This window comes from Thunnus maccoyii, chromosome 2 (genome assembly GCF_910596095.1).
Source record: "Thunnus maccoyii chromosome 2, fThuMac1.1, whole genome shotgun sequence".
Taxonomy (NCBI): domain Eukaryota; kingdom Metazoa; phylum Chordata; class Actinopteri; order Scombriformes; family Scombridae; genus Thunnus; species Thunnus maccoyii.
This window is the reverse complement of record NC_056534.1, coordinates 33397850-33422658: the sequence shown is the minus strand read 5'-3', so window position 1 is coordinate 33422658 and position 24809 is coordinate 33397850. Positions and strand designations below refer to the sequence as shown.

At 39.8% G+C, this 24809-nt stretch overlaps 1 protein-coding gene and 1 long non-coding RNA gene across 4 annotated transcripts; one reads left to right on the top strand and one right to left on the bottom strand.

Annotated features, from left to right (window-relative positions):
• Positions 1 to 400: 400 nt before the first annotated feature.
• gne (glucosamine (UDP-N-acetyl)-2-epimerase/N-acetylmannosamine kinase) lies at positions 401 to 21196 on the bottom strand. 2 transcript variants are annotated; one of them, XM_042428140.1, is made up of 14 exons: positions 21044 to 21196; positions 8344 to 8415; positions 7940 to 8088; positions 7518 to 7764; positions 7140 to 7347; positions 6858 to 7010; positions 6539 to 6751; positions 5964 to 6051; positions 5452 to 5662; positions 4881 to 5010; positions 4491 to 4712; positions 4043 to 4225; positions 2804 to 2920; positions 401 to 2686 (listed from the first exon to the last, which is right to left on the bottom strand). In XM_042428140.1, exons 2-14 carry the CDS (start codon positions 8395 to 8397, stop codon positions 2451 to 2453), a joined length of 2211 nt encoding a protein of 736 aa, XP_042284074.1. In that variant the 5' UTR covers positions 8398 to 8415; positions 21044 to 21196; the 3' UTR covers positions 401 to 2450. The 2 variants fall into 2 exon arrangements, with proteins under 2 accessions (XP_042284074.1, XP_042284085.1); XM_042428151.1 differs by lacking the exon at positions 21044 to 21196 and adding an exon at positions 20876 to 21019.
• Positions 8422 to 11459, top strand: LOC121908263. 2 transcript variants are annotated; one of them, XR_006099208.1, is made up of 4 exons: positions 8422 to 9741; positions 10499 to 10663; positions 10853 to 10927; positions 11059 to 11459. It is a non-coding gene; the product is annotated as an uncharacterized LOC121908263 (long non-coding RNA). The 2 variants fall into 2 exon arrangements; XR_006099206.1 differs by having other exon boundaries at positions 8422 to 10663.
• Positions 21197 to 24809: the final 3613 nt, after the last annotated feature.

Genomic DNA, 24809 nt, shown 5'->3' with positions numbered 1-24809 from the left:
ACTGCACCAGAATATTATCGATGTGACTCAGCAAATGTTGGAACAGTTGGAGTGATTCTGCACTACAGTATTTCAAAGCTAGAACCAAACTAGAAACATCATTCTGGTGCACTGAGCTGAGGCCTGCATAGCTGAATTGCAAGTAGCAAAAACACCATCTGGTTGCTGCTTACTTTACAGAGGTCTTTCCATTTTCTCCTTATAGTATATACTGCGAGGGGGAAAAGGGTGTCACCTTGCTGATACAGCTGAGAATTTTATCTTCAGCACAGAGTTGTCACATATATGATGGTGTTCCCTTAGTCTTGGGACTTCGGGATGTCAGGACTTGACTATGACCTGGGTTCTAATTAATGACAATGACTGAGAAGACAAATAAGAAAACCTGACAAAAATGACATTTATCTTTTGAAATCTCACTTTTTATGACTGTAATTAAGGCATAATAGTTCAGAACAACATAAAATGACTGGACAAGTGATAAACATCAAACATAACTGAACATGGCTGCACAGATCAACTTACAGGGTGTAAATACTAATAAATCGATGACTGAGCGGTGCAATACTGTTTTTTGGCTGTGCTAGGCTGACAAACTGACTTTTAAACTTAAAATTTCAGACACTGTAGCAGCAGGGACTATAGCACTGCAGCTCTGTTAAAGCCCAAATCTGTTGATGATATGGGATACAGACTGCAAAAGGGTTATAATGGGTTGCCATGGTTCCTAAATTAAAGTCTCATTTATTGTTTTTTTTTCCCCATAAACAATGTTGTGTCTGGCTGTTTCATACATATTTCCAACCCTTGGATAGGTATAACACTCTCCTGCTTGCATAGTCACTAAAATTAATGTATATTGATTTGTTTATTTGTTTTTTAAAAAGTCAAATGTGTGCATTAATAGCTTATCTTTTGCAAGCTCATGTTAACCCTGTATATCTGTTCCTGTCAGTTAAGTTTATTTCTTGTATATCTAAAACAAGACAGTGTTTTTATACAGGCCCGTGCAAACCAATGAAATGACAGAAATGCAGCCATTATTCTTGGGAGACTCACTGTATAATGCTCACTTTCACTAGTACTGCAAGATATAAAGATGCTGCTCTTTGTCAGCTCTGGCTAATATCTTCAAACCAGGTGCCATCTGCATATTTCAGATTCTGAACAGACATAAAGATAGACATAAATTAAGTTGAAACATTAACACCTGTGTCCATGACAAAGCTGTTTTGTATTGATTTAATATCCAGGGGGAGAAAATTTGCAATGGGAAAACTACTATTAGAACCAGCAGCTCAGTCAACGGGTTTACTCTACTGGACCCACATCCCTTTAATATCAGATTTGTTCATGTCGATGTTTTACATAAAAACCAAAGAGGGCTAAAAAAACCCAAACATCATGGATTAGACTTTTGCAGTAGAATTTGGACCAACATAAACCAATAAACATAGAAATGTATTCAAAATTTTCAAATGACATGTAATGTACAACACAGTATGTAACAGTACATACGAATCACGTAAATATTTTTTGAGATAAAATATATTCTTAGAAGATCAGATCAGTTCAAATCTTGACATTAACATTTGAGTACAATAAAATAGTGTTTCAACTGATTTTATAGTTTCCATTTATTATCCCCAAAGTCTTGAAGACCACAAACCATAATATCTTCTCAAAAGCACTCTGAGTATTTTCCTATACGTTAAATAATTTAATTTATAACAAAACATGGAAATGTATCCTATCTTGATAGTCCCCCCCCCTTATCTCCAAAAGAAATAAAAATTGAAAATTAAAAATCCTAAAAGATTCAGAAGATAGAAAAGTGAGACAGAGACAATGAATGAATAAAGAAATAGCAACAGGAGAATTTTCAGCAATATTTTGGTCACATCGGAAACAAGCTTCCCATTTACTAATGAGTTTATCATCCACCCACATCACATTACAAGTCAGTCTGGCCCTGTATGGGTAATATTAGCTCGGAGATGGCTTTGTACGTTATTCAAAAAGGTGATGCTTGCTCAAAAATGTTTTTTTTCAAACCATGAAAATGTAAATAAGTTAAGAGTGGTGGGATGTCCGGCCCGTGCAATGGACCCACATCACACATAAAGTGTCCATGTTGGAATCTGGCCAACATCTGGCCAAGTGAAGGGATTATGTCATGGGTTTGAGAATCTGTATTTTTGTGGACACCACAAGAAAAACTGCCATCATTGAGGTTATCAACAAGATAACCCCCCCCCCCCCCCCAAATGTTACTTGTGTCAAACACTGACATAATGGTTTGAACACGTCGTCTTTCACTTTAGCCCTCAGCATGTGCCCCCTAGATATGTTTATGTATCTATATGGGCAGAATAATGACTACTTTTCAGTTTTGCGGTCTTGTTCTTATTAGCAGTCCTTAGAAAATCAAAAATTAGGGCCTATATTTTTCAATATATCCTTCTGGTTGCATAGTCTAACACCATGCTAGCAGCTCCAAGTAAAGCAGGCTCTTCCAAGTCTGATGTGACAACCTTGACACTCTGGGTGGAGAAGAGGGCTCTCTGAGAGATGACTTGTTGCACTGGGGCCTGGTAGTAAGAGCCCAAGACACCGGACAGAATCACCAGTGAGGGGTTGACTATGTGGAGGATGTTGATGATGCCCACACCTAGCGCTGTGGAAGCTGGAGAGGAAGACAGACAGAAATTAGATTTTTTGTTTTTTTTTATGGTTTTAAAGCCAGATTCTACAGAAACAGTGAGTAAGAATTTTTTCAGAATTGTTTGCTTTTGACTCAGACCTTTATTGAGAACAGCTTCAGCTTTGGAGTTCCCCAGTCTGGCTGCGTTGATGAGATGGGCAGCAGTGATTGGCTCCATGAGCTTCATATCCATCCCCTCCACTGTCAGCAGGTCCTCTGAAAAGACCCACCAGCACACAGGTCAGATGTGTGTATGTGAACAATGACTGATGAGACATACAGTGCATGTCATGTGGTAAGGAGGTACATTTAATTAACTTGATATAACTGTTCCGATGAGGTTTCTTTATCCTGCTAGATTTCAACAAAATTAAGGCACATTTTAAGTTTTATGGGTTAGGGTTAAGGTTAATAAACACTCGATGTATTTACATTGAGTAAGTATCTCTCTTTATCATAGTTTTCATTGTTAGTGGCAGAGTCCACCGTTCCCACGCTGAATTAAAATCGCCTTCGCATGCAGAAGGGATTACTGTATTTTGTCTCAGCTTCAGTGTTTACTGTTCACTCTCCCACAGTTGTATCAAAGCTGTGTTCAATTACTGCTCATTCAAACCAAACATTTCCTACAGCTTGACATTAAAAGCATTCATCTGGTAGTCACAGCGTTGACTGTTTGTGCATGTTTGTTTGCGGTTAGTGCTGACCGCGATGGTTCGTTGAAAAGCATCAACAAAACGAGACATTTTCAGCATTTTTTTGTCAGCGTATCAGTTTGAGATATTGCAGAGTAGTGGAAATATATATATATGATATTATATAAAGAGCTGCAGGTGACAAGCTGCACACTTCCAACTTTACTGGGCCTATTGCTGTTGTGTGAAAAAGTACTTGCACCATGTGGAGCATGAAATCAAATCATACTTGCAATTATTATCGATCAACCTCTTAATTAAAACATGAGCGTGTTTGGTTGTGTTGTAAACAGATACACCAGTTGCTTTTTTCTGGTAAAGTAGCTGCTCAAAGAGTGTTTGCTGGAAAATATACTACACATTTATAGTATTTCATTCAGCTTAATCTAACTCATAATGTTTTCAAAATCATTCAGGCTGGATGTACAAATCTCAAGCCATTTTATTCTAGTGATGCCCGATACTGAAACATTTTTGGGTGGACTTTAGCTTTCTCAACATACAATCCTAGACAGTGACTACAAGTTGTTTTTAGGATGTTCAGACACCGTGTTTAAAGGACACACTCCTCTGATCTTTGCGAGTCTACTTGAGACTCAGCACATTCCCAAGCAGCTGCACACATACAAAAACAAACACTAACCGTCATGCAGTCTCTTGGCTTCTCTCTGCAGGGCCATGCCGGACGCATAGGCCTCTATGCATCCTCTGCTGCCGCACGAACACTCCGGGCCTTCTAATGAAACCATGATGTGACCCAGCTCGGCAGCGCAGAAGGTGCTGCCATGGACCAGCTCGTTGTGATGGATGATCCCTCCTCCAATACCTAAACACAGTCAAATGTTTCAAGTCAACTGAATAAAAATTTTTACCTTGCAGCTTGTTAACTCTGATTCATATCTAACATCTAATGTACATGATAGAAATAGCAACTTGAATAGCACTAGGAGAGCACTGTGATAACCTAAAATAATTTCCTAAACTATTTTAATTAGTTTTTTTAAATAACTGGACTACAATATGTTATTAAATGTAATTACTGGCACCAACCCAGCTCACACTGATAATTTAAGAACAAATGACCCTCTCACCTGTTCCTGTGATGACAGTGACAAAGTTCTCTACTCCCTTGCCGTGACCAAACTTCCTCTCCGCCAGCGCAGCGCAGTTGCCGTCGTTGTCGACCCAGACAGGTAGGTGCAAGGCGTCGGAGATGGGTGTTCTCAGGTCCACAGAAGACCACTCCTGGATCAGCTTCGTGGAGTGTAGCACCACACCTTCTTGTGGGTTTACACGCCCACCAGTGGACACTCCTGAGATGTAGATGAGAGATTTTATAAAAGGTGAGGTACTGGTTTTTCAGCATCAGTCATCAAGTATATTGTTAAAGCTTGTCACACATGATGAACATCACACTTAAAAAGATTGTCTAGATCGTATCTTTCATTAAGGAATTTCTATTTGTGTGTGTATTTTCATACCAACACCAAGTATTCTACAGTTGAGGCAGACAGCGTCCTGCATGGCATCTGTACACATCTTTAATATGAGATTCATCCGGGCCTCGAAGGTCTTTGGATTGGGCTGAGTATATTTCTTTACTACCCTACCCTGGTGAGAGAGAGAGAGAGGGGGTTAAGGAGACAGAGACAGAGTGGTGGAGAAGAAAAAAAAAGAGGGGAGAAAAGTAGGAGAGAAGAAGAGCATGTAGCGTTTATTAGTATTTCATTGTCACATACCAAAAAGTAAATTAAAAAGAAACATCTTGAGAGTGTATGAATGATATATCTCCAATGTTATCCAAAGTATTATGCTGCTATAATTAATGGTAAACAAATGATGTTTAGTGCATAATTAAGGCCAAATTGAATCACAATGAAAACAATATCTGTAAAGACATTAGTGCTGAAAATGACTCTACGATGTCAAAGTGAAACAAATATCTTCACTGAGCACCATGATAAATACTTAAGGTTCCTAAAAATGAAGAAACACCAGAACAAAAACTATTATACTGATATGTCAGTCCTGGTAAGAGTCTACGCAGCTTACCCCCATGCAGACGATAGCTACTCTGAGGTTGGTCCCTCCCAGGTCAACGGCCAGAGCGCTCTGCATCTCCAGGATGTGATCGATGTCCTGGGAGATGGAGTCTTTCATCGGGGGGAAACAGAAGGTCTTCTGGAGGGGCTCCTCCAGGTCGATGGTACGTAGAAACTTGAGTATACGAGGCACTGCGTTGCCATCACCATAAATCTTAGAGCTGATGGGAAACAGAAATACATGCAAATTTTCTATTATTCTACTTCTTAATACAATGCCACAGCTTAAATTCAATGTCAGTGTTTGACAGGGAGATCAGGATCACATTGTAGAGCTGTGCCTGGTTCAGCTGACTGAAATCAGAAAGCCAACTTCTACAAACCATTGCAAATAAAATCACTGATCTGCAGATGTTAGAGCTGAATGGCTGACTGACATTTTCTGCTCAGGTTATTTCTCTCATTTATTGACTGGAGGACAAAGTGACACAAAATGAGACGGGCGCAGTACATCGGTCTTACCAAGGGTATCTCTTTCCAAACTGCAGCTCCAGAGCGTGGTAGATCTTATTATGAGTGTCGGCATCTCTCACATGTAGAACATTTTCACCTGATAGAGAGGGAAACGCCGTTAGATAAACAACCTGAGGTAGATTCATTAAACAGTATAATGTATTTGCTTTGCACTGATAATATGAGGTAACTGATCTTGACACCTAACAGCAAACTGTTCTGCCAATTCCCAGTGATAACAGTCATGTACACATAAGGACATTTGCAAGTGTTGAAGTAATAGTTTTGTTTAAATGAACCGATGTTATATATATAGTCATTTTTCAAAGCTCAAACAAGCTATGTAACCAAACAACTTTTAAAGAGCTGCACCTTACTTCATCACATGTGATGCTGTGTTAATAATTTGATCTATCTATGTATTATTTTGTGCCTTTATTAAATAGCAATAGTAGGACAGGAAAGATGGGAGAGAGACAGAGATGCAGAAACGTTCCCAGGCTGGATTTGAACTGCGGTGGATGAAACCACAACCACACTTGGGTGAAGCAGGTGACAGTAATGTTGTTATCGGGGCTTCTCACCTGTCTCTCTGCCTGTTTGCCTTGTTCCCAGGTTAATGACAGGCGTGCCGAAGGCCCCGGCCTCTCGTACTCCGCAGCTGCTGTTTCCGATCATGCAGCCGGCGTGGCAGACCAGCTGAATGAACTGCTCAAAGGGAATGTGCTTCACCGCCCGGAAGTTGGGGTGCTGCTCGATGCCCTTCTTCCGCATCACGCGCACCATCTCCTTACTTCCTGTTGACATGGGATAAGGCAGGTCAAGGGACGTAGACGGCTTCATTCATCCTAGTTCTACTTCACACATATAGAGGAACTGATTGGTTTAGTGGGTGTAACTAACCAGCATCGATGTTAGGGAAGAGGATGAGGGTCTTTTTGTTGAAGGACAGCAGAGCATCCAACATTAGTCCATAGATCTTGATGGAGTGCTGGATGTCAGTGGTGACTGGGTGCTGCAAAGCCACTATGTAGTCATGATCTTGAACCTTGTCACCTGCAGAACCAATAAAAACCATAAACGTGGATATAAATCTTTATGACGATATTTTGTGTACGACTCACTTCTGCAACATTATCATTCAGACATACACAGCTACCCTGTCAATACACGCTTTTCACATACCCAGCCAGCTCTTAATGATATCCATGTAGTCTTGTTTGTGATGAGATGACAGCAGCTTATCGTAAGAGGGGCAGCCAGCCAGCAAGATGCGAGAGTGGTCCTCACACATGGCGATGAGGTGCTGCTCTGCCCTGCGTGTGCAGCAGGCATGGTAGTGGGCCAGTTTACTGATGGCGTGGCGGATTGAGTCATCAATTGTTCCACTCACCTAGGAAAATAAGCAAGGGAGAGAGGAGATGTTAAATGTTATTTGTCACGTGAAAGTCTTATAGACAGGTGTATCAGATCAAAAACTCTTCATCAGGTAAACTTAATAATGCTGCTCCTCTTTCACTGATCGATGAGTGTCATTAATATTCTGAATCCCTGCATCCTCACCTCTCCTCCCTCCAGGTGAAGTATTCTAATGTTCATCAGTGCCGCAGCCGTTGCCAGAGCCAGCGCATCAAAACGGTCACCGTGGACGACCAGGATGTCAGGTTGCAACCTCTGGAGGACGTCGGGGAGTTTCACCAGCGCCAGCCCAACACTCTCCACCATGGCCGCCTCGTCTTCCCCTCTTACGATGGTGTGGAGCTTGGAGCTGATGTCAAAGTCATCCTGCTCGATCATACGAAAAGTGTTCCTGGAGAGCAGCGGAAAGTAGGACAAAAAAAACATAATGAATGCAGATACTTCCACTGAATGATCTGATGAGCATGAAAATGGCTTTTGCAGTCTCCAGATCTAAACCCAGTCGAACACATCTGGGTTGTTTTAGGATATGAAACAAACTTCATAAAAAGGCCAGTTGGTCTTACCCATAGTCATCAATGAGATGTGAACCAAGCACCACTGCTTCTAGTTCAAACTCTTCAGGATGAGATTTGATCCCAAACATGATGGGAGCCAGCTTGGAGTAGTCCGCTCTGTTGCATGTCGCCACACACACCCTCAACCTCTTTTTGCACTGCGCCAAAAAGGAAACACACAAATGCTATTAGTTGATTTGATTTAACATGCACAACACACTGAAGTCTTTATTTATTCCAATCCAAACAAGTAAAAATAGCTATTTCACTACTGAGATCTGCTGGAATATTACCGTTTCCTCACAATTGTGTATATAATCACAGAAAAATGCTTCATGTATACATTTCTGAACTAGAGTCATAATGTTCTACATAAACTCTTATTTTCATATAAACACAAAGTCATTCTGTACCCGATTCTGCACGTCCATCTTTTCCCTCTCCAGCCTTTCTCTGCTTCTTTGCATTTTCAGATAGTATAGCTCCTAGAAGACAAAAGAGAAGGTGAGATCCAGTTTGAAGAGCATAATATTAACCATTATTTTTTAATACAAGCCCACCAACAGGTACATACTCACTTGGGCCTTCCGAATACTCAGATGCTGAAGCATGAAAACACAACAAAACTACACTAAAAACGCTGTGTATGTTACACAAAAGAAGACATGCTGACACATTTATTCCAGAGATGTGAAACATGCTGTAGGACGGTGCTTTGCATGGCAAGGCAAGGGTCACGCATACACACCTGGATCACATGACAGGAGTGAAGGAGGATACTTTACTGATACTAATAGTAATATACTTTCCGTTGCAAAGTTGGGCCAAAAATGTGGTGGTGGTGGTGAAAAAAAAACAGTAGTAAGCTTGTCATTGTAAGCTGTCAGATCTATCAAGACAGCTTATTTTTACCAGTTAACAGGGAAAAATCAGTAGGCAATATAAACTAGAATTAGGTTTGATAAATACAATCAGTCAATCAAAAAAACTTATTGTATTCCAAAAACACATCTGGAAACATAATGTGGTCTGTGAACATGCTGTTGTGTTTAGCGTGGAGCATTTTCTATTGTTCTCTTTCAGCCATTTCATTCATGTTGTGGTGTAGACATTTGTCACCAAGGTTTCCGAAAGGGAAGGTTGGAAATGTCTGGTTTAAATAAAGGGCAACCTCTGCGATGTCACTGAGCGAGCGGACAACAAAGTCACAGTTCACCAGCGGCAAAGGGGAAGGTATGCAAAAGCGTTTCTCTATGTTTATTGTCTGTTTGGGTGCAAAAGGGCGTCCAGGAGAAACGTTGACAGAGTGAATCACACATTTAGGTGAGTACCTCGCAGTACTCGGTTGTCATTACCCCTCCTCTGATACAGAGGTTCAAGACCTCAGTCGAACAGAGTCAATGAAAAAGAAATAAAGATTTCAGTGTGACAAGCCCAAAAGGAATCTTAAGTAGGATTATGGTGGTGATATGATGATAACAATACACACAACATAAAATTGCAACTACAGTACTTTAAGCACCAGACTTCCAATAGGCATCAGTGTGAACTTCAGCACCAGTTAAACATAGCTGAGTGAGCTAAAGAAGCACAGGTGTTACTGATAACATTAACGAAGGCTCCCGTCATTCCAAAGATAATCCTCATTTTAGAAACACCTGCTGCCACCTACTGCTGTGAACGCATTATGATAGGTGCACTTTTCCATTCACACGTTCAAGGTCTTAAAGTCTAGTTCTTGGCAACACCGATTTTCAGGTGTACTTCCAGGAAACATACGCAGAGTTACTGTACACATTGGAGCCCATGCGGTAAATCACAGGGACCACGAATTCCAGAGTGGATTGAATGCTTGCAATTTACAAACTCTGCAGATTAGATTTAGCAACTGGCTGAGCTGCATTTCATTCCTCTGCACTTCTGGGAATAGGAATGGGGAGGGGTGCGGGGGTTCATTGACTTCAGAATGAACAAACAAAAAGGCTAAAAAACAGGGTTCCCACTGTGGCATGAATGTTAAATTCCATCATGTTCATCCAAGACAAAGTCATAAAGTTCCCAAGCAGAGAGAATCTTCTTTACTAGCTTGTATGTGTTGTTCTATTACATTATTGTACCATGATCCATTTCTGAAAAAAAACTGATGGGCAGATTTGCTTAACATAGTCCATGCTCCTTGTAATAATGTCTATCTGTACTACTACTACTATGTAAATGAATGGCTACTCTGTGCTGCCCTGATGGCATCAAACTGAACCACCCCCGCTGTTCCCAGGTATGCTGAACAAGGCGAAAAGTAAATATAGCTGAACCAATTCACTGGAAAAAGGGCACAGATGTAGGGACAAAGAGATTGTGGGTTTTACAAGATATATCTGAGGCCACACTTGAAGCCAAATCAAATCATTAAGTTGAACAACATGGAAAATACAGAGCCATTTATATTTTAAAACGGACAGTGCTATGTCATGTGAGTTCAGCTGCATGAAGAATGCTGCCATACATGAAAAAGTTTGCTGGGAGAGTAAATTATTGTGACCTGATCTAATTCTGACCCACATAAAACAGGTTGTACCAGATCCCTCTGATGCCTGAGACCAGCTGAATGGAGTGAAACCTGGGCACGTCACAATGAATACTGGAATGCTGTTCGTCATAGTCAGTCTTGACCGTCAGTCCAGTTCACGTTAATGCGATACATCTACAAGAAGACATAAGAGATGAAGGATGCAGGTATTTCAGCATGTTCCAAACTGTATCTGTTTTCATAAAGTAGCCACGCTTGAAGCCAAATCAAGGGGTTTTTAAATTGAACAACATGGAAAATACAGAGCCGTTTATATTTTAAAAAGGACAGTGCTACGTCATGTGAGTTCAGGTGCACAAAGAAAGCCGTCATACAATTCTGATACGCATAAACAGGTTGTACCAGATCCCTCTGACGCCACTGAGACCGGCTGAATGGAGTGACACCTGGGCGCATCACAATGAATGCTGGTATGTCAATCTTGAAAGAGTACATAGTACTCACAGCTTTGTTCCTACGTCCACCAAACACACACACACACACCTTGTTATGTAAATGAAATGGTTATTTAACATGCTGGTCTCACGTCTCCATCTGACAGATCCTGATGACAGTTCTTTTCTTGTTCTCTCATTCATTGAAAGGCGTGACCCTTACTGAGCCAAACCAGAAAGTATTTCTTTCTTCATATTTTCCTACCACATACTTAAAGGGGACTTATTATGCTCATTTCTATAGTAGCAGGATTTCACTCCTCTTTCTCCCTCTTTACTCCAAATGTCAACTTCTCAAATCCATCCGTACATGTTCGAGCTTGAATACGGACGATGACAGTGGACAGCACGAATATTTTTTTTTTTCCATCTTTGAGTTTTGGACTGTTTGCTGGATTAAACAAGACATTATTTTTTATGTTAAAGACTAAACAATTCATTAAAAAATGATTGTAAATATTCAACATTTGTACATGAGCTGTAAATAAAACTGTGACCTACTCATTAAGACATTTCTCCATTGCACTTTTAAATGGTTAAAAATGCCACCGGGTAGCTTTTAAAGTTAACAACAGACTTGGCTGATGTGTGTGTTGTGCTCTCTAGCAACACTATTATTCCTGCAGTCGCCCCTTTCCGTAGATAAAGGTTGCATCTGTGAATGTGGGAGATAATCACTCTCAAAAAAGAAATGTTTTTGTTACCTCCAAGCCAGCATTACTTACTAGCTAATGACCACAAATTAAATTAACTTGCAATCCATGATTTCTTGTTTTGTAACCAGATGGAATACATACAAATCTGAAAAGCTGACAGTGTGAAGGAGGAATTTCAGAAAGTCGACATGTCCAGTGTAGCCGGCCCAGATAGCAAGAGATCAACGGCACACCGCAGACAGACTCTTCAGCAGCCCCTGAGTGGCCCATTATTGTCACGCCGCTTAGATTGAAAACGTGAGGATTTAATGGAGCAGAAGCTTGTGGATTTTGCCTCTCATTTTATGAGATTTAGTTAGTTTATTGCAGCTAATAACACACCAGCCCAGTCAGTGTGGTTCTGTGGATTTGCAAGTGAAGAGACTGCCCATTAAAACTGGACTAAATTATATTTTCTTAGATTATAACCTTTATTTCAAAAGGCATTTCAGTTACTATATTTTCAACATGTAACAGCTTCTGCAGGATCTCTAGTCGGTTAATAAATAAAATCCTTACCTACGTTACAGTGTTACTGTGCAAGTTTACTACGAGCACTGTTGGCTTGTTAACTTCCGCCTTTGAACCGGATGAGCTTAATGTCTGCTAACAAAACACTGTGTCCACAACTGTGTTTACATACATGTGTAATTCCTCCTGCCAGCTCAGCAACCAGTCAACACCAACTCAAATGTATCTCCAAATGCTTTTTTTTTTCCTTCTTTCAATAACAAAATAATGTTTTTTTTGAATCCCTTTGACTCCAAACAGGGATGTGATTCAGGCTTTCAGTTGGGCTTAAGTCCCACCTCTTATTACCTGGTGTACTGTTCAATACCTGCAGTCAAATCTACAGCAGTGTCATGTGCTTCTATTTCACCGTGGTGACCCATCCTCTCAGCTCCTGCCATCCCTAAATTCTTCTGTGGAGCAGCCCTGCAGACATTAGGACCCCTGTTGCCCTAAATATCCATTCATCACCTGATGATCCTGATGTTACATACTGTGTACGGACACTAGCAGATGTCCACACTAGGCGTGGGAGAATATGAAAGTTTCATGTCACCATTATCCTGGCCAAAATAATTGCGATTGATGATATTCTCCCGATAATCAAATCAAAATATGCTTAAAACTTTTAAAATGACCTTATATTTTGTTAAGAAACAAATATTTTTATTGCATCATGGGACACATATCTTTTTAGTGAAAGGACAGATTCAGACTCTTGCCAACACCAAGCAGGTATCACAATAAGAGAAAAAACATCCATTAACACAACCTGATATCCGAGCAGTCACACTCCCAGCCTTCAGAAAATCACTAGGACTGTATATTAGTGAGCTAGACAAGTCACTCGTGAGGATATTCACAAACGTGAGCATTTTTACGATAATCCCGATAATAGAAATTCACCACGATTAAATTATCTTGAGCGTTTTTATCCCAATATAAGATAAAATCTTATATCCTTCCATCCATACATGGTGAAACACAAGCTGAAACTGATTATAGCAGCATTAATGAACTGAAAGAGCAAAAGCAACTAAAAAAAACCTGAAACTAAAAAACCTAACCAGGCAAAGACAGAACCAAAACTGTCACCACATGACACGTTGACCTGTTTTCATTGTGGGGAGGATGGTCACATTGATGCCACCTGCAACAGTAGTACAACTCCTTAACAGAGGTTACTCCACACTGCAGCCAGTGGAGCTGGAGGAGAACCAGCAAGTCAGTTTTACTTCAACTTATTTATCACCATCATCATAATCATCTTCATTTGAAAGCAAACAGCAGCAGGAAGCACAAGCAACCCAACAGGACACACTTGTATAGATATTTTGGTTGTAGAGCAGAAGATTGATATGGATCTCAGGGTCATGAGGTGTTAGAGCATTGGTGGTACAACCGCATTTTTTCACTGCCATGTTTAACAGTTGTTCCACTCTTCCTGTTAAGCTCTAGAACAGTTTCCTTGTTGAACCGGTATCTTGAAAATCATAAAACTCAACTGGGCTAAGTCCATCCCTTAACTTCCTTCGAGGAATTTGATTATTTCTGCTCAATCGATTTCAAAAAGTCTTTCTTAATTTTAAACTGGTTTTAAAGTTTGGTGCAACATAAATAAAAGTTAAACCATGATTTAATTGGGTTTAAAAATGAATCTTTGTTGGTGCAACCCAGCCATTGAGTTACTAGAGGTTGAGAGGGCCAATGGCCGATCTGTACCCTATTTGGGATTCATTAAGTTGAGTGTTGTCTTTCCCAAAGAGTTCCTCAGGGTTGAAGCTGAAGTGCCAACACTTGCATTGGTAGTTCCAGATGTTTGTGCAGCTTCTCAGTCCCTGGTTCTGATTGGTACTAGGGATGCCATGGTGAGGACATTTTCCCACCAGTTAACTTGTGACAACACCAGTGTTACCAGTTACACTGGACATTTACAAGATAAGATATTCGTCGATGACACTCATCCATGGAGCGCTTTTAGCCTAGATCTAAGTAGCCTAGATAAGGGTCAGTGCCGGTGGGCTTCAGACTCCAGGCTGTGGTTGCACACAGACACGGGGACGAGCCAGAGGATGACCGCCACTCAGAACCAGAACCAGAACCAGAACCAGATCAACCTGCCTGCCATCTGGTTAGACACACACCGAGAGCAGGCCGAGCAGCCAGACAGTGGGAGAGTTTCTGCTGAAACAAGCACCAAAACCCGGGGAGACATGAGAGCAGCTGCTTAACAGCTACATGTGTGTCTTTTTGTTTGTTTGTTTGTTTGTTATTTTCTAATTGAATCTGTGGATAGATCTACATTGTAGCTTGTGTCCCACCTGTTTATTACCTGGTGTACTGTTCAATACATGCAGTCAAATCTATAGCAGTGTCATGTGTTTCTATTTCACCATAGTGAGCTATCCTCTCAAGTCTGGTGCAATCCTTACAGTTACCTTTATGATTCATTTTCTATACTTAGTGGTAAACACATACTGTTAACACCCGCCTTCGAGGAAATAAGTTGTTGAATTGTTTTGTTGCCGGTTACACCCTTTTTTGGCACGTTTTCATTCAAAGCAGGGGTTGATGTTTTCCTCCAAATGCCCAGAAGCAGCACTGCCGTTTAGTTAAAATCATTACTTTTAATCGTCTTTGCTGAATGTTAATTTCACGTTGTTCATCATCACCTTAGTTTTGCAAATCACCCTAGTTATGATCAGATATGCACACTAACAGAGCAGCGACAGGAAGAATAAGACAGTGTTTGGACAGCTTATGTTTAAGTTCACATGCAGTCTTCAATCAACAGCAGCGTGGGTTACCACACCTTTAGTGTCACATCACCCGGTGAACGCCGACTTCCAAGTTATCTCTGTCTATTGTGTCTGTGTGACGTAGAGAAAACAAAACAGCAGCATTTCTTCCACTCTCATGTCACACACACACACACACACACACACGCACACACACACACGCTAAAAAAAAACTTCTCAGACTACATCCTGTGATTTAGTCTGACTCTCATTCAGCACACCATGACTTCTACTCAAGCGTCACAAGACAGCATCAGCAGCCAGCCTTATGGTATGGGGGCAGGGTCGCATATGCAAAGAGAAAAGGCAGGGATGACACAGCAATAGAGGCAGACAGAGATACTGTACATACAGAAGAAGAAGAAGAAGGAGGAGGTGATGGCAGACAGTGAGACAGACAGGAACGGTAAGAAGATGAAGACAAAAAACATGAGCGAGAGAGGAAACATAAAAAAAAAAAGAAGGTTGTATGACTCACATGAGGGTTTATGCACAAAGAACCACGGTGCTTTTCCATCACACGCCTCTCTGGATTCTGAGCTAAAAAATCCCCCTCTTCTCTTTTCCTACCTCGCTTTCTTTTTATTCCTCTCTTTAGACAAGCTGCACTGGGGAAAAGGACGGCATGCGAGAGAGCCAGCAGGCAGCGGAGGAGAGGAGAAATGAAGAGAAGGGAAGGGAGGGTGTAACAGCCATACAGCTGGGGGAGGGGCTGCATGAGAGCAGGGCTGGGTTGATGTGGATTACAGCTCGTGATTGGTTGAGTGGAAGGAGGAAAGAGCGTGTAGCATCTTGCCAGGCATACAGCTGAGGAGATTGAACTGTCATTATGCTATTATTCAGTCTCTGTATTATTTCTGACTGCTACTTCCTCTGAAATAACAACAAATCCAGGTAGGTCTCCGTGTAGCCAATTTTCAAGACAGTTTCATAGCCCGAATTTTTTATTTTATTGACCACAGATGTGAAATTCAAGCAATGCAATGTGAGAAAAGGAGTGCGACAGAGTAAACTGAGTAAAGCAGAAGCCTGTAGGTCCCAGAACTACTTAAATAAAGAGGAAACCCTTGTAAAAACTAAGTCAATATCAGGGTACAAAATTAACTTTTTTGTCCAGCAGCCAAATGGTTTCAATTTAACCAGCCACTTGCATATTTTACCAGCAGTTGGCTGGTGCTAATCTTGCGTCCTGACTACGCTGCACTGTTTTTATGGCATTGTTACAGTTTGACTGCCGACCGCAGATGTGTGTGATCAAAGCTGGTAACTCAGGGGTCGCCAGGGGCCGAGGCCGCTCTGACCAATGAGGTGACGGCATGCAGACGGTGCAGTCTGTTAGTAAAGAGAGGAGCAGAGTTTGAATGTGACTGACTTATCTGTGCACGCCCGGACAGAGGCTGATAGTAACTTGGATGTATATTAACAAAATAAAAGCGGAGACTGCTCACTCGGCCCATAAAAGTATACGATCACGGATGATTTATTAACAGTAGAGTGAGTATCAAGTTTCGCTCAACTCTTTATCAGGCTCATGATAAGAGACAATAAGCCAGTGAAATAAGATAAGCACTCTGGAGCAACACACAAACAACAAAGTTTAGAGGGAAAAAGTATAAAAAATAAAATGATTACATGACTAAATAGAGGGCTAAAAAGAAAAGGAAGGAGGTAAAATCAAAATACCAGTTGTGTTACGACTTCTGATAAGCGTTCAAACTCATAGATCTGTTACCCAAACCGGCTTTCCTGGATTTCATTGTCTCACCCACACTTGAAGCAACATCCTCCACCAACACAACTTCTCGCATTTTTTTTTTTTTTTTTTTTAAATTCAGGAATGTTTTTTTGTTTAGCTACAAAAACCACCTCAACAAGAATGTCCTTAAAAAGTACAAGAAACTCATGAATGTGTAGCTTAATAGGTGTTAATTATGTATTTTGAAATGTCATCAATAGCTGTAAATTGCTCCCATGTTGTTGTTTCTCTACCTGATTTCTATTATCTTTACTGCCTGGTTTGGGTGCTAGGTTTTAAAAAAAGGCTGGCACTGTTTCATCACATGAACTGTTGGAGGTGAAACATGTACCGTATTTGCATATTTGACATGACAATGGCAATAGTGAACGTTGACTGCATAAACTGCTCTCAGTGTTGACACAGTTGTGACATCCTGGTCCACAAAGGACACAGATAATACGACATCAAACTACACCAAACACTGGTGACGCACGGTTGGTTCAATGCAGCTTCACTCTGATGAAACAAAAGAGCAAACAGAGCAACGGGCTGTGAACTGAACAGTCAACTTCCTTCTCCACAGAATTCCCATAAATTCTAACAGACTATAATAAATTCATGACGCACCTACTTCCTTGCCAACATGTGAGATCCAAGTACAAAGCTTGTTAAAATCGTCTTAGAAGAAACAGCTACCATATGTTTGACTTTATGTATGACTTATGTACTTTAAACCCAAATGTAATGAATATGTTGAACCTGGAGAACATCCATAATTAAATTAACTTCCTCTCCTCACACAACATTTAGCACTGATATCTGCTTTATGTATCTTATGCAGGCTTGGCATTAAGATAACAAACGAACATCATAAAAAACATTCTCCTCAGTGTTACAATTGAGGCTTTCTATATTTCAGATAACGTATGAAGACATGTCATTTCCTTGTTGATGACACACTGCCATCTAATGTCCTTTCTAAGGAAGCAAACATTTTGGGCAGTATCTGATGACCAATGTCTTCAGGTGCAGTGGAACATTTTGGTCCTGTTGCAAATCTTAAAAGGCATACTATGCAGGATTTTCCTTAAAAAACAACAACAATGTATAGAGTCATACAAATAATCCTGTGGATGTTTCTACAGAGAGCTGCACTATGCTTGTATGTTCTTATTATTTTGCTGTGTTTGGGACGTTTCTGGGCATCAACCTTTGGGCAGTGGGTGTGTAGCCGTTAGCTAATGACAGCGTGCAGAATGTGAGATAAGGGTCGACCGATATGCTTTTTTTTCAGGGCCAATACCGATTATTAGTAATCAAGGAGTCAAAATTTAGAACGCACAATTTTAACACATGATTATACTTCATTTATTACAGCAAACAGCTTTAGAAAGCCTTTAGTTGCAAATAGTAGAAAATAAGTACATTTACTTAAGTACTGTACTTAAGTACAATTTTAATGTACTTGTATTTTCATTTTATGTTACTTTATACTTCCATTCCACTACATTTCAGAGGGAAATATTGTACTTTCAAGTGCACTATATTTATTTGACAGCTTTATTTACTTCTCAGATGAGCTTATAAATTACAACACATTGTTAAAGATTAAACCAGCGGTTCCCAAACTTTTTGGCTTGTGGCCCCTTACAAAAAAAAAAATCAATGTGTATTTGTGTCTTTTTCATGTTTCCAGTTCCACCAAAGAGACATTTCCCCTCACATGGTTTCAAATAAACAACTGTTTAAAGTCCAAAGAGGTTAAACTCTCCAATATTTCAAAATAATGAAAAGACTGAAGAGAAGTTCTGAAAATTAATCCAAATTGTATGCAGAACTACATTTTTCTTCTTTCCTACTCAATCTATCATCTCAACACCCCTCAGATTTATCTCAGCAGCTACAACAATAAAATGCTGCTTATGCATTGACTCAACAGTATGAATAATGTACTTTGTTAAATGTATTTAATATATGAGTCACAGCCTGGTTTCCACAAGACAAGTACTTTAGCTTTAATACATTAAGTAAATTTAGCTGGTAATACCTCTGTACTTTTACTTAAGTAGGATTTTAAATGCAAGATTTTTACTTGCAATGAAGTATTTTTACATTGTGGTTTTGATACGTTTACTTAAGTGAAGGATCTGAGTGCTTATTCAACCAAAGTTTAAATGTTATATATTAACAACATGTGATAGCAGGGAAGCTGTCATTCAAAACTAGGCTACTTCATTACTAATGATTACTATAGCTGAATATGTACAGTCCTGCAGTCCATGTATGGATTAACACTAGTGCTGTCAATCTTCCTCTATAATCCAATTTGAATTTTTATTTTTAATATTCGAATTATATTCATAATTGTTAGTGCTAAATTTAGCCTATTATTAATATTTACTATGTACCTATACAGTGTATACACAGTCTTATGAATTGCCAATGCCACTATCAGCATGTGGTTATTATATGTTCTGTCCACTAGAGGGCACTCCAACATTACCAATAAACAAGTGGTAGCTTTCTTGCTAAGTAATAATTAAACTTAGGCACAAAATGAATAATGTTAACTAAAATATAAATATTAAATAAGCTTTCATTGTACTGGATCATAGTAATTCAACTACGCACTTAACTGAAATATAAATAAATCCACGTCAGTATGCACTTCTTACGTGACGTGTTATTTGGTTCAGGATGCACTGCAAGCCCAAACGATAGCGTGAGTAGGAGCTCTGTGTCCAAACCCCTTACTGCAGGTTGCAGCGCTGATCACCCAGACTCAAGTCTTTCATTGTGATTTTTTTTTTTTTTTTTTTAATTATTCCGCCTGTTGACAGAAATCTAAAAACTTTCCACACATCACTTCTTAAAAGGTCAGGACTGGTGATCTCAGTGGGTGCATCGCTTTCTGCCTTTTCTGATATTGTGACATTACGTTAGCACACTGAATGTGAGATTGTGAATCAGTCAGACCTTCAGGCCAAGGTAAGAAGGGTGAGATTCGCCAACATTAGCCAACACATTTATATAAAAATTAATAAATACACATTGGAATAATAATTTCGGCTGACGCTGTTGTGAACAGAGGCACACTGTGCAAAAGCACACACGGGGCCAGTACTATGCCAGCTTTGTTTGATTCAGTGTAAAAAAGAAAAGGCAGCTTAATGACGGATCTTCTTTACGTCTATAATGCGGGGTCTCTTTATAAAAGAGCCTTGTGTGTTTGTTTGACTGAGGGCGGGGCTGAGCTGAGCTACACAGAGCAGAGAGGCCACAGCAACAGCATAGGCATGTGCCTCAGCTGCATTCATACAAAATCTACCACTGTGAAAAAAATAAATAAATCAGAAAATAATGTTTAATTCATATGATTCACAGCTTTGTTCTCAGTAACACTGCTGGCTGTGTTTACAAGCACCAACCAAACACCAAATCCTGCATAGTATGCCTTTAATGTTTAGACATGACAACTCACCTGTATCCCTTATTCACACCCACTGAACCACTTTACAAATAACCATGGATAATGTTACACTTGACTAATTGAAAATGATAAGGACGTGGCCTACGATATTAACAGATTAGCACAACACACTCTGGTATAATGTGCAGTAGAACTAGTTAAGCGCACAAACGAGGCAGTAGTAATGCTAAAAATGCCAAAACGGAGTCAACTCAGTATGAAAACCTGACGATGAAACCAAACTAAAAACCAGGACAGAATGCATTTTTTGCAGTCGGTAGCTAACGTTAGTTATATCATCACTGAGTTGAAATTATGTTAATGTGTCTCCTCGAAACTCCGTCACTGCAACACAAAGGCATCTTTTGCACCCAGTAAAGTTTGTTGACTTAAGGTTCAATTTGCTAACACTGTGGCCTAAAACACTTCTTTAATAATCAAATTTTCAGTTTCAACAGCTTATGACGAGCACCTGAAGACAGCATCAGATCGATAATTTAGTATTTTGGTTCTTAGGAACCTTAGGTTTTTAGCAAACGTTATCTAACTTTATCATAGTCCGTTGGACTGCAGTCTGACTTTAGCTTCAAAGTTATGCTAACATCAGCTAGCCCCTTGAAAAGTTGGTAAGGAATAACAGTAAAAGCTATCACATCCAGACCAACGCGGTGTTTTTAAAGCACGACTTGGACACGTTGCCCAAAACATCCTCACCTATCGACAGAAGGTTTCGCAGTGGCGTAAAGTTAGCTAACGTTAGCTGATGAACCCCACCTAACTAACTTTAACGGTAACAGTTAAGCTAAGTTAGCTAAAGTTATAAACCCCTCTTTAGCTATCATTTCACGACACTGTTGCCGAGTCCCGCGCAACAACAATTACCTTGAGTTATCCAGACACGCTGTATTCAAATCATACTGGGATCATCGTTGGGTTCACTTCTTCCTCTTCTGCTTTAGATATTCAGTGGTTACGAGCCAACGTTGTGAAGCATCTGGGCACTCAGGGGTGCGCATGTCAAGTACGAGGCAAACGTCGAGGACGAAGCCGGAAGTGCGGTTTTAGGACCTCCATAATAATAAAAAAAAAAAAAAACCAAACTGGACAAATGGGGAGAGAAAAAATCATTTTTCTACCATGACATAATTTAGAGGGAAGGTGACACAGCTAGGGGAAGGCCCAGATGAGACCAGGGTTGGGTTGATTTGGCTTGTGTGGGAGGAAGAAAGAGCATGTAACATCCTGCCAGGCATACAGCACAGCACAGTCTCAACAGTCACTATGCTATGATTCAGTCTCTGTATTATTTCTGACCATTACTTCTTCTGAAATAACAAATGTCAGAAACAATACACTTCAGATCGCTGCCCTAAAACTAAAAACTATGAAATTCCCTTCCTCCCACCATCCAATTATCCCCCAAGATCACCAAGAGTCACCTTAAAACACACTTCTACTCATTAGCCTTTAATTAATTGTGCCTGACTTAACCAGCTCAGGTATTTCTCTTGAAATCTCTGTAGTCATCTTTTGTTTTTTTGTTGTTTTTTGTTTTTCTCATTGTGTACTGTAAAGCACTCTGGGTCAACTGTTTTGTATGTAAAGTGCTATATAAATAAAGTTGAGTTGAGTTGACTTCAGATAAATTTGCGGAGATTCAGAAAATTATTTGGAAAATTTGCAGTTGTGATCCTCAGCTTAAAAGTTCATGCTTCTAACCCACCTAGACTCAGCTTTAAAAGAGGGTAAGCATCTTAGTTACAGGACATTTTATTCAGAGACACATTTTTTTCTATATTTATATCATAGCCCAACCAATACATGACTTTTGAGGCAGGTACCAATATTGATATTGGAGAGTTTACAAAAATACAACAATAATACACCAGCTGATATTAATTTCTTTATACAACTCATAATATAAACTTATATTTTTGATATGGTTCCCTTAAAGGTATATTTTTTAAAAACAGACCAAGAAATGTACTGGACAGGATGTTTTATAGTTGAAAAATACACTTCTGGCAAAAAATATAGAATTTCTGTAATAAAAATATAATTTCTGTACTTCAATTTATTGTCATTTATCTGCTTCACAATAAAAGAAACTCAAACAGGAAAATTGGGGGGAAAATTCCTTCTCTACCATGAAATAATTTAGATCTAATCTCAGCATACACCTAGTGCTGCATTAAAGTCCCAACATACACAGTACAAAACACCTAACAAATAGTGCTGGGTAGTGCTTTTTACTACACACAAAACACAACATGTCGATTTATAAAAGGCGATGCATAGTTGATAAAGTACCTATAGAGTGAAACATATAGTACTTCTTAAAAATAACCATTACTGTCTCCAAACTAGTGACCTCTAAGAAAATCGAGAGCCACTAAGACAGCAAAACCCTTTTGAAGTTGTCATGACATAATGGTTCTGTTTTGTCTTGAATCTTTTTATGCATTTTTTCAAGATCTATCTTAGTAAGTAAAAAAATACATTTGATCCTTTCTCCATGAGATGATTATCAAAAGTTTGGGAGGGTTCATCAAGCATTTATTTTCTTGAAGCATGGACAGAAGTGGAGTTGCTGTACTTTGTCAAGCTTTATGCTGCTGCAGACCAGCCCACAGCTACGTCAGGGAACTTAGCAACAACTCTGCAAATAAGAGAAATGCGCAGGTATGTGAACCCTAATAGTTAATGCAGCTGACTGTAGTGCTAACAGCAAAGGAAAACCCTTGTTGTAGTCAAATATCAAATCTGCAGAGAGAAAACAAATCAGACAACACACCTATACACCATTATTCAGGACAGACATGCAGATTCTGTGTCTAAAATGTAATATGTAAAACTAGTTCTCAATTTTGGAAGTGTTATAACTTGGTGGAGGTGTTTTAATATAGAGCGATTCATCTCAGTATGAACCGTTGCTTGCATTGTGCCTGGAAACAGTCCCACCAGCAGGTTGCACTGATTTGACCTTGAAGAAAAGCTATTAAAACGCCCGTTCTCCCTTCCAGCCATGAACCCAACCTGCCACAGAGAAACACTTATAAATAAAGGCTCAAAAGCAGCGTTTATCAGCAGCACCAGTGCAGAGCAGTACAACCACACAGTGGTGTTTTTTTTTTTTTGTCTCAGCTGCAGCCCCCACAATGGCTGCTGCTATTTTATAACTGTGCTGCATTGCAGGGCTATTTCCCTCACAAGCAGGGCTGAGGTTGCATAACTCACGGCATCATGGTGGTTTGGAGGAGCACTGGGAGGGAAATGGGAGGAGGTGGCTTGAGTGGGATATGCCTAAAGAAATATGAAAAGTTAGGAAAGAATAAAAGAGTTTTGATGAAGATCGAGGGCTGATGTGGAGAGTGAAGCAGAGAGAAAGAAAGAAAAGAAAGAAAGAAAGAGAGAGAGAAAGGAGGAGAGGAGTAAATAGGAGTGAGTAGACAGATCGATGGTTGGTTGTGTGTAGAGGTTGAGATGGGGTAAGGAGGGCGGCCTGGGGGATGAGTCACAGTGAAGGAGAGAGAGAGAGAGTGAGAGAGTGTGATGCAGTAGGACGTGCACAGAGACTGAAATGCATTTACTTTATCTCCCCCTCTGCTCTCCTCCACCTCCCACTCAACCCTGAGATATCACAAAAACACTGCTATGTGTTTGAGTGTGTGTGTGTGTGCGTGTGTGTATGTGTATGTGTGTGTTAATACTCTCGGCCTGGGCAGTGCAGCGGGGTCTAGTGCTCTTTGTCACGGCTTTTAACAGCGAGCTGCAGGAGTGGCTGCTGTCTCTGCTGACATGTTCAGTTAAAACCGCAGAATCTGTCAGTCAACATGACATTCGGTTTATGAACTCATAGTGCCATCGTATGTAGCTTCCCCTCTGCTTACTGCATCAGTTTTTATCAATTCAGATGTTTTTTTTAATTCCATAATTTGAGTATGATTTGTTTTTATTTAACAGACTAATAAATGTTTAGTTAACCTTATAAAGATGTGTCCGACATGTTTTTATGTAAAGGTCTGAGATTATTATTTATGTTCCTCCATCATGGTAACATTTGTCTCATACATGACCATAAGAACAAAACATAATAGAAACTTCATGTTAATCTACATGAATGAAGCATGTTCCTCCCTTTCTGTAACATCCATGGAATATGTTTCATTTGAGCCATTTTGTCGTGCTAAAACAGAAAATGTATTTAGGTCTTGGTTGTACTGAATTGTCTGAATTCCACTGCAGTCACAGTGTGTCACATTTTTTTAAAACTGTCTTGTAGTACAGAACTCTAAATGTCCACAACTTGTGACGACATCATGTGGTTTTGTCTTTGTGCAGTAGCAGGATAAGATCCGCCCTTTAGGTCATGCTGCCATTTTTGTAATCGTGTTTTGGGGCCTTTTCTGTTTTCTAGAGTAAACGCAGGAACAACAAATGTCAACGTGCTGTTATATATATCAATATATGTAAGTTCCTCTGATAACCAATTTGCTGTAAATTGATTTCTAGACAAAATTTCTGCTCACACGTGAAACATAAATCACAAAACTATCACCTCAGAAGGAATATTGATCCTCAAGTGTTTTATTTTTCCTTTACTGAAAAGGTCCTAAACTGACTCCGGCAGTTTTTGCTTGGTCTTTAC

Coding starts and splice junctions, on each gene's coding strand:
- gne (XM_042428140.1), bottom strand. CDS start 8,397: ATGCAAAGAAGCAGAGAAAGGCTGGAGAGGGAAAAGATGGACGTGCAG. Junction 7,765..7,939: donor CATCTCATTGATGACTATGG/GTAAGACCAACT, acceptor GCTGCTCTCCAG/GAACACTTTTCGTATGATCG. Junction 4,226..4,490: donor CACTGTCATCACAGGAACAG/GTGAGAGGGTCA, acceptor GACTGTGTTTAG/GTATTGGAGGAGGGATCATC.